The 9,257-nt window shown below is 65.8% G+C and overlaps 2 protein-coding genes across 2 annotated transcripts in view; both read left to right on the top strand.

The window, feature by feature from the left end:
• LOC309684053 (sodium/calcium exchanger 2-like) overlaps nucleotides 1-710 on the top strand; it is a gene marked incomplete at both ends in the record, with an annotated part of 8,116 nt that extends 7,406 nt beyond the window's left edge. The window contains 2 exon segments of the mRNA XM_082500015.1: nucleotides 335-424; nucleotides 427-710. Of these exon segments, the coding sequence (XP_082356141.1) occupies nucleotides 335-424; nucleotides 427-710 (374 nt within the window).
• Nucleotides 711-4,108: 3,398 nt separating this feature from the next.
• PSMD8 (proteasome 26S subunit, non-ATPase 8) lies at nucleotides 4,109-8,934 on the top strand. Its single transcript, XM_082500016.1, has 7 exons — nucleotides 4,109-4,272; nucleotides 5,122-5,194; nucleotides 5,318-5,420; nucleotides 5,532-5,697; nucleotides 7,287-7,387; nucleotides 7,500-7,611; nucleotides 7,728-8,934. The coding sequence occupies exons 1-7, from the start codon at nucleotides 4,126-4,128 to the stop codon at nucleotides 7,863-7,865; spliced, it is 840 nt and encodes a 279-aa protein (XP_082356142.1). The 5' UTR covers nucleotides 4,109-4,125; the 3' UTR covers nucleotides 7,866-8,934.
• The last annotated feature ends 323 nt before the right edge of the window (nucleotides 8,935-9,257 follow it).

Below are 9,257 nucleotides of genomic sequence, written 5' to 3'. Positions count from 1 at the left end.
TCATGTCCCCGTGTCCCTCTGTCCCCATGCCCCCACCATGTCCCCACGTCCCCACTCCCACCCTGTCTCCCCACATCCCCACACCCCCACACCCACCCCATGGTGTCTCCATGTCCATGTGATGTCCCCATGGCCCTCTGTCCCCATGCCCACCTCATGCCCCTCTGTCCCCATGTCCCCACCATGTCCCCACCATGTCCCCACCATGTCCCCACATCCCCCCGCCCACCCCACACCCCCACCTTGACCTTGCGCCTCCATCCCCACCTCCCCGCCTCCCCGCGCCCACCCCACGCTGTCCCCGCGTCCCCAACGTCCCCAACGTCCCCCGCAGACACCTTCGCCAGCAAGGTGGCGGCGCTGCAGGACCAGTGCGCGGACGCCTCCATCGGCAACGTGACGGGCTCCAACGCCGTCAACGTCTTCCTGGGCTCGGCGTCGCCTGGTCGGTGGCCGCCATATACTGGGCGGCGCAGGGCCGGGACTTCGAGGTGCAGACGGGGACGTTGGCCTTCTCCGTCACCCTCTTCACCATCTTCGCCTTCGTCTGCATCAGCGTCCTCATGTACCGCCGCCGGCCCCACATCGGGGGCGAGCTGGGGGGGCCCCGCACCCCCAAACTCCTCACCGCCGGCCTCTTCCTCGGCCTCTGGCTCCTCTACATCCTCTTCGCCAGCCTGGAAGCCTACTGCCACATCAAGGGCTTCTGAGGAGGGCACGTGGGACGGGGACCACCAGGCGTCACCCCACGGCCAAGGGAGGAAGGGGGCGGGTCTTCCCTGCGGGGGGGCTGCACCCCTGCGGGGTCCGTCCGGTGTCACCGCGTCCCCCTGGGGTCCGCGTGGCCATGGCCTCTTGGGGTCCTCCTGGGCATCTCCTTGTCCCTTTGGGGTCCTCCTGGCATCTCCTTGTCCTCATGGGGTCCTCCAGCCACCCCACGTCCCCAGAGGGTCCCCATGTCCCTTGGGGTCCTCCTGGCATCTCCTTGTCCCTTTGGGGTCCTCCAGCCACCCCACGTCCCCAGAGGGTCCCCATGTCCCCCTGGGGTTTACTGCCACCCCCGTGTCCCCAGAAGGTCCCCGCGTCCCCTTGGGGTCCTCCTGCCACCCCCGTGTCCCTTTGGGGTCCTACTGCCACCCCACGTCCCCAGAGGGTCCCCACGCCCCCTTGGGGTCCTGCTGCCACCCCACATCCCCAGAGGGTCCCCATGTCCCCAGAAGGTCCCCATGTCCCCTTGGGGTCCTCCTGCCACCCCACGTCCCCAGAGGGTCCCCATGTCCCTTTGGGGTCCTGCTGCCACCCCATGTCCCCAGAAGGTCCCCATGTCCCTTGGGGTCCTCCTGCCACCCCACGTCCCCAGAGGGTCCCCATGTCCCTTTGGGGTCCTGCTGCCACCCCATGTCCCCAGAAGGTCCCCATGTCCCCTTGGGGTCCTCCTGCCACCCCACGTCCCCAGAGGGTCCCCATGTCCCTTTGGGTCCTGCTGCCACCCCATGTCCCCAGAAGGTCCCCATGTCCCCTTGGGGTCCTCCTGCCACCCCACGTCCCCAGAGGGTCCCCATGTCCCTTTGGGGTCCTGCTGCCACCCCATGTCCCCAGAAGGTCCCCATGTCCCCTTGGGGTCCTCCTGCCACCCCACGTCCCCAGAGGGTCCCCATGTCCCTTTGGGGTCCTGCTGCCACCCCATGTCCCCAGAAGGTCCCCATGTCCCTTGGGGTCCTCCTGGTGCCTCCATGTCCCCTCGGGGTCCTGCTGCCACCCCACCATCCCCAGAGGGTCCCCATGTCCCCTTGGGGTCCTCCTGCCACCCCCACGTCCCTTTGGGGTCCTGCTGCCACCCCATGTCCCCAGAAGGTCCCCACGTCCCTTTGGGGTCCTCCTGCCACCCCACATCCCCAGAGGGTCCCCACGCCCCCCAGGAGCCCCCCCCCCCCCCCAGGTCCCCCACAACCCACGGGGGGACCCCACGGCCACCTCAGGGACCCCCGGACCTCCCCCCCCCCCCCCTCCCCCACCTCCGGGGGGGGCTTTTGCTTCCCACCAGTGTTTTTTAAAGCCCCCCTCCCCCACGGGGGGGGGCCCTGTTTTTAACCCCAATTTCGTAGCGGGTCGTCCCTCCCGGGGGGGGGTGGGGGGGTTGGGGGGGACACGCGTGGGGGGGACGACACCGGGGGGGGGGACGGGACACGCGGGGGGTGACACACACACAGAAACACACGCGGGGGGGGACACGCGGGGGGGGCTGTCGCTGTCGGTGCTGCCCCAAAGAAACCCCCCCGGGAAACGGCCGCGGCTCCGTGTCTTTGTCCCCAGCGCCGGACCCCCCCCACGGACCCCCCCCCACGGACCCCCACGGACCCACAGCCCCCCCCAGCACCCACAGTCCCCCCACGGACCCCCACGGACCCCTATGGCACCCACGGACCCCCACGGACCCCCATGAACACCCACAGCCCCCCACGGACCCCCACGGACCCGCATGGACCCCCACGGACCCCCACAGCCCCCTATGGCGCCCACAGACCCCCACGGACCCCCACGGACCCCCACTGCCCCCCACGGACCCGCACGGACCTCCACGGACCCCCACAGCCCCCTATGGCACCCACGGACCCCCACGGACCCCCATGAACACCCACAGCCCCCCACGGACCCCCACGGACCCCCACGGACCCCCACGGACCCCCACGGACCCCCACAGCCCCCTATGGCACCCACGGACCCCCACGGACCCCCACTGCCCCCCACTGCCCCCCACGGACCCGCACGGACCCCCACGGACCCCCACAGACCCACACGGACCCCCCACTGCCCCCCACGGACCCGCACGGACCTCCACGGACTCCCACAGCCCCCTATGGCACCCACGGACCCCTATGGCACCCACGGACCCCCACGGACCCCCACGGACCCCCACAGCCCCCTATGGCACCCACAGATCCCCACGGACCCCCACTGCCCCCCACTGCCCCCCACGGACCCCCACGGACCCCCACAGCCCCCTATGACCCCCACGGACCCCCACAGCCCCCTATGGCACCCACAGATCCCCACGGACCCCCACTGCCCCCCACGGACCCCCACGGACCCCCACGGACCCCCACAGCCCCCTATGACCCCCACTGCCCCCCACGGACCCCCACGGACCTCCACAGACCCCCACAGACCCCCACGGACCCCCACAGCCCCCTATGGCACCCACGGCCCCCTATGGCACCCACGGACCCCCCCGGACCTCCACAGCCCCCCACGGACCCCTACAGCCCCCTATGGCACCCACGGACCCCCACGGACCCCCACGGACCCCCACAGCCCCACGGTGCCACAGCTATGGTGCGCTATAGGGCCATACAGTGCCCTATAGGGCCATACGGTGCATTATAGGGCCATATACGGCGCCCTATAGGGCCATACAGTGCGTTGAAGGGGCATATACAGGGGGCTATAGGAACATACAGTGTGCTATGGGGCCACATATGGTGTGCTATAGGTCCACATACTGCACTATAGGACCATACAGTGCGCTATAGGGCCATACAGTGCGCTATAGGGCCATAAGGTGCACTATAGGGCTGTAAGGTGTGCTATAGGTCCACATACAGTGTGCCATAGGAACATGCGGTGCGCTATAGGGCTGTATGGCGTACTGTAGGGCGATACAGTGCGCTATAGGGCCATTCAGTGCGCTATAGGGCCATATATGGTGCGCTATAGGTCTTCATACGGTGCGCTATAAGGCCATACGGTGCACTGTAGAGCCATAAGATGTGCTATAGATCCACATGCAGTGTGCTATAGGAACATGCAGTGGGCTGTAGGGCTGTATGGTGCCGTGTAGGGCTGTATGGTGCGGTGTAGGGCCATACGGTGCGCTATAGGGCCATATACAGTGCGCTATAGGTACTCACAAGGTGCTCTTTAGGACCACGCGTCGCCCCGTACGCCCTCTGCGCATGCGCTGTCCCGGCGCCCCGCCTCCCCAGCCCCCGACGTCCCGCCCCCGCGCCGCCATTGGCTGCGGGCGGCGTTGCCACGGGCGACGCGGCGTGAGCCGTCAAGCGCGGCGGCGGGCGGCGCGGTCGACGGTTGTCGTGCGGCGTCGCGCGGCGGTGCCGATTCACGGCGATGGCGGCGGCCGGGCTGGTGGTGAACGGGGCGGAGGGCGCGGGGGGGCTGAAGGCGGCGGCCGGTATGTACGAGCAGCTGAAGGGCGAGTGGAGCCGCAAGAGCCCCAACCTCAGCAAGTGCGGGGAGGCCCTGGGCCGTCTCAAGGTGCGGCGGGGGGGGCTGGGACTGAGGCTGCGGCCTTGAGGGAAGGCCTTGGGGGGGGATGGGCCTTGAGGGGGCCCTGAGGCTGAGGGGGGGATTTGAGAGGGCCCTGGAGCTGAGGGGGGATTTAAGGGGGGTCTTGGGGGGGTCTGGGGCTGAGGGGGGGATTTGAGGGGGGTTTTGGGGGGGTCTGGGGCCGAGGGGGGGATTTGAGGGGGGTCTTGGGGGGGTCTGGGGCCGAGGGGGGATTTGAGGGGGGTCTTGGGGGGGTCTGGGGCCGAGGGGGCATTTGAGGGGGGTCTTGGGGGGGTCTGGGGCCGAGGGGGGATTTGAGGGGGGTCTTGGGGGGGTCTGGGGCCGAGGGGGCATTTGAGGGGGGTCTTGGGGGGGTCTGGGGCTGAGGGGGGCCTTGGGGGGGCTCCTGGGGGCTGGGGGGGGGGGCTGGGCATGAAGCGTGGGGGAGCTCCTGGGAATGAGGGGGGTCCGTGGGGCTGGGGGGGGCCCATAGCCGGGGGGGGGGGGGACGACACACATCTCATGCCGGAGCTTCGTCACTCGGAAGCTTTAATTACCGGTGTGGGGTGTGTGTGTTGGGGGGGGGGGGGGGTGAGTCAGGCAGTGCAGCCGCCCCCCCCGGGGGCACCCCGCTCCCCGTAAATATTAATTAACCTCATCAGGGTGAGTCAGGGGTGAGGGGGGGGGGGGGCTGACTCTGTGTCGTGTGTCCCCCCCCTTTTTGTGCGGTGTCCCCCCCTTTTGTGTGTCCCCCCCCAATTGTGCGTCTTTTGTGTGTCCTCCCCCCCATTTTGTGTCCGTCCATCCGTCCCCCCAATTTTGTGACCCCCCCCCAAGCTGGCCCTTCTGGAGCTCAACTTCCTGCCCACCACCGGCACCAAGCTGACCAAGCAGCAGCTCATCCTGGCCAGTGAGTGTCACCTCGGGAATAATTTGGGGGGGACACACACACCTCGGCGACCCCCCCCAGGGGCTTAATGACACCCCCCACCCCCTCTTTTTTCTGTGTGTCCCCCCCCCCCCCCAAATCCAGGGGACATCCTGGAGATCGGGGCGCAGTGGAGCATCCTGAAGAAGGACATCCCCTCCTTCGAGCGCTACATGGCCCAACTCAAGTGTTACTACTTCGACTACAAGTGAGGGGGGAGATGTTGGGGAGAGGTCTTCTGCTCCCCCACCCCACCCTTTTCCAGCTCCCCCCTCCCCCCCTCATTTTTTTGTTGTGTTTCCCCCCACCCCCCCTCCAGGGAGGAGCTGCCGGAATCGGCCTACAAGCACCAGCTGCTGGGGTTGAACCTGCTCTTCCTGCTGTCCCAGAACCGGGTGGCCGAGTTCCACACGGAGCTGGAGCGACTGCCGGCCAAGGAGATCCAGAGCAACGTCTACATCAAGCACCCCGTCTCCCTCGAGCAGGTGGGGGGGGGTCTCTTGGGGTTTGGTGGGGTCTGGACGGGTTTCATGGGGTCTGGAGGGGTTTCACGGGGGGTCTAGGTGGGGTCTGGAAGGGTCTTGGGGGGTCTAGGTGGGGTCTGGGGGGGTTTCTTGGGGTCTGGGGGGGTTTGGTGGGGTCTCTTGGGGTTTGGTGGGGTCTGGGGGGGTCTCTTGGGGTTTGGTGGGGTCTGGGGGGGTCTCTTGGGGTTTGGTGGGGTCTAGGGCGGGGTCTCTTGGGGTCTCTTGGGGTCTGGGGGGGGTCTCTTGGGGTCTGGGGGGGGTCTCTTGGGGTCTGGGGGGGGTCTCTTGGGGTCTGGGGGGGGTCTCTTGGGGTCTGGGGGGGTCTGGACAGGTTTCACGGGGTCTGGAGGGGTTTCACGGGGGGTCTAGGTGGGGTTTGGAAGGGTCTTGGGGGGTCTAGGTGGGGTCTGGGGGGTTTCTTGGGGTCTGGGGGGGTTGGAGAGGTTTCGTGGGGTTTGGAGGGGTCTTGGGGGGTCTAGGTGGGGTTTCTTGGGGTCTGGAGGGGTTTTGGAGAGGTTTCTTGAGGTCTAGGTGGGGTTTGGAAGTGTTTTGAGGGGTCTTGGGGGCATCTTGGAGGGGTCTATGGGGGTTTTCTTGGGGTCTGGGGGGGTTGGAGGGGTTTCTTGGGGTCTAGGGGGGGTTTGGAGGGGTCTTGGGGGGTCTAGGGGGGGTTTCTTGGGGTTTAGGTGGGGTTTGGGGTGGTCTTTGGGGGTCTTGAGGGGTCTAGGTGGGGTTTGGAGGGTTCTTCGGGGGCCTTCTTGGGGTCTGGAGGGGTTTCTTGGGGTCTGGAGGGGTTTCTTGGGGTCTGGAGGGGTTTCTTGGGGTCTGGAGGGGTTTCTTGGGGTCTGGAGGGGTTTCTTGGGGTCTGGAGGGGTTTCTTGGGGTCTGGAGGGGTTTCTTGGGGTCTGGAGGGGTTTCTTGGGGTCTGGAGGGGTTTCTTGGGGTCTGGAGGGGTTTCTTGGGGTCTGGAGGGGTTTCTTGGGGTCTGGAGGGGTTTCTGAGAGGTTTCTTGGGGTCTGGAGGGGTTTCTGAGAGGTTTCTTGAGGTCTAGGTGGGGTTTGGAAGTGTTTTGAGGGGTCTTGGGGGGGTCTAGGGGGGGTTTCTTGGGGTCTGGGGGGGTTGGAGGGGTTTCTTGGGGTCTAGGGGGGGTTTGGAGGGGTCTGGGGGGGTTCTTGGGGTTTAGGTGGGGTTTGGGGGGGTCTTGAGGGGTCTAGGTGGGGTTTAGAGGGGTCTTGGATGGTCTCGGGGGGGGTTTCTTGGGGTCTGGGGGGGTTGGAGGGGTTTCTTGGGGTCTGGGGGGGGTTGGAGGGGTCTGGGGGGGTTCTTGGGGTTTAGGTGGGGTTTAGGTGGGGTTTAGAGGGGTCTTGGATGGTCTCGGGGGGGTTTCTTGGGGTCTTCGGGGGTCTGGAGGGGTTTGGTGGGGCTCTTGGTGGTGCTCTTGGGGTTTTTGTGGGTTCTCGGTGGGGTTGGGGTCACTTGTGGTGGGGTTGTGGGGTCTGGGGGGGGTGTGAATCCCCGTTGGCTGCGACCTCCCCTTTTTCCTCCGGCAGTACCTGATGGAGGGCAGCTACAACAAAGTCTTCTTGGCCAAAGGCAACATCCCGGCGGAGAGCTACACCTTCTTCATCGACATCCTGCTGGACACCATCCGGTCAGCGGGAGCCCCGAATCCCCCCCCGGGGTGGGGGGTGGGGTGGGGGTGGGTGGGGGTGTCCCCAAATCTGACCATTTCCCCCCCAAAAAATAAACCCGCCCCCGCCCAGGGACGAGATCGCCGGCTGCATCGAGAAGGCCTACGAGAAGATCCTCTTCGCCGAGGCCACGCGCGTCCTCTTCTTCACCACCGCCAAGAAGATGACCGACTACGCCAAGAAGGTACTTTGGGGGGGGGGACACCCCAAAAAACCTATCGGGACCCCCTCGAAAAAGAAGAAAAAGCCACAAAACCACCGCTTTTTCGGGGTTGTGTTTTATTTTTTTTTCCTCTCCAGCGCGGGTGGGTGTTGGGGGCCAACAACTACTACAGCTTCAGTAGCCGCCAGCAGAAGCCGGAAGATGCCACCATCCCCTCCACCGAGCTGGCCAAGCAGGTCATCGAGTACGCCCGCCAGCTGGAGATGATCGTTTAAGGGGTGGCCCGCCCCCTCTTTTGGGTGGCCCGCCCCATTTTTTGAGGCTTCCTCCCATTTTTGGGTTGCCCTCCCCCTCTTTTGGGTTGCCCATCCCCTTATTTGAAGGTTGCCCGCCCCCCGTTATTTGGGTTGCCCGCCCCCTTATCTGAAGGTTGCCCCCCTTATTTGGGTTGCCCGCCCCATTTTTTGAGGGTTCCTCCCCTTTTTGGGTTGCCCGTCCCCTTATTTGAGGGGTTGCCCATCCCCTCCTTTGGGTTGCCCATCCCCTCCTTTGGGTTGCCCGCCCCCTTTTTTGAGGGTTCCTCCCCTTTTTGGGTTGCCCGTCCCCTTATTTGAGGGGTTGCCCATCCCCTCCTTTGGGTTGCCCATCCCCTCCTTTGGGTTGCCCGCCCCCTTTTTTGAGGGTTCCTCCCCCTCCTTTGGGTTGCCCGCCCCCTTTTTTGAGGGTTCCTCCCCTTTTTTGGTTGCCCACCCTCCTTTTTTGGGTCGCCTGCTCCCTTATTTGAGGGTTTCCCCCCCCCTTGTTTGGGTTGCCCAGACCCTTATTTGGGTTGCCCGTCCCCTTATTTGAAGGTTCTCCCCCTTATTTGGGTTGCCCGCCCCATTTTTTGAGGGTTCTCCCCCTCTTTTGGGTTGCCCACCCCCTTATTTGAGGGTTCTCCCCCTCTTTTGGGTTGCCCACCCCCTCTTTTGGGTTGCCCGCCCCATTTTTGGAGGGTTCCTCCCCTTTTTTGGTTGCCCACCCCCTTATTTGAGGGTTCCCCCCCTTATTTGGGGTGCCCCCCCATTATTTGCGTTGCCCACCCCCCTTTTTTGGGGGGTTCCCCCCCTTTTTTGGGGTTGTTTTTCCCCCTTTCTTCACCCGTCCCCACCCCCTTTCTCTGCGGTTTTGGGGTTTTTTTTAGGTATTTAAAGGGCTGTTTTGGGGGGGGTGTCCCTGCGGGGGGAGGGGCGGGTTGTGGGGACCCCCCCACCCCCCTTTTTGGGTGGAGTTGGGGGGGGGTTCTGTGTCACCGTCCCCTCCCCGGGATGTTGTCACCTTCAATAAAGCGGTGGCCACAAAGAGCCGGAGGGCGTCAGCTGTGGTGTTGGACGGTGGCCACGGGGAGCCGGGTGGTGGCCACGGGGAGCTGGGGGGCATCTGTGGGGCGCGGGGTGGTGGCCATGGGGCACCGGGTGGTAGCCACAGAGCCGGGGGGCATCTGTGGGGTGCGGGGTGGTGGCCATGGGGCACTGGGTGGTGGCCACAGAGCCGGGGGGCATCTGTGGGGCGCGGGGTGGTGGCCATGGGGCACTGGGTGGTGGCCACAGAGCCGGGGGGCATCTGTGGGGCGCGGGGTGGTGGCCATGGGGCACTGGGTGGTGGCCACAGAGCCGGGGGGCATCTGT

Source organism: Vanellus vanellus (assembly GCF_965231255.1).
Source record: "Vanellus vanellus genome assembly, contig: HAP1_SCAFFOLD_2010, whole genome shotgun sequence".
Classification (NCBI taxonomy): Eukaryota; Metazoa; Chordata; class Aves; order Charadriiformes; family Charadriidae; genus Vanellus; species Vanellus vanellus.
This window is presented reverse-complemented; position numbering and strand designations above follow the sequence as displayed.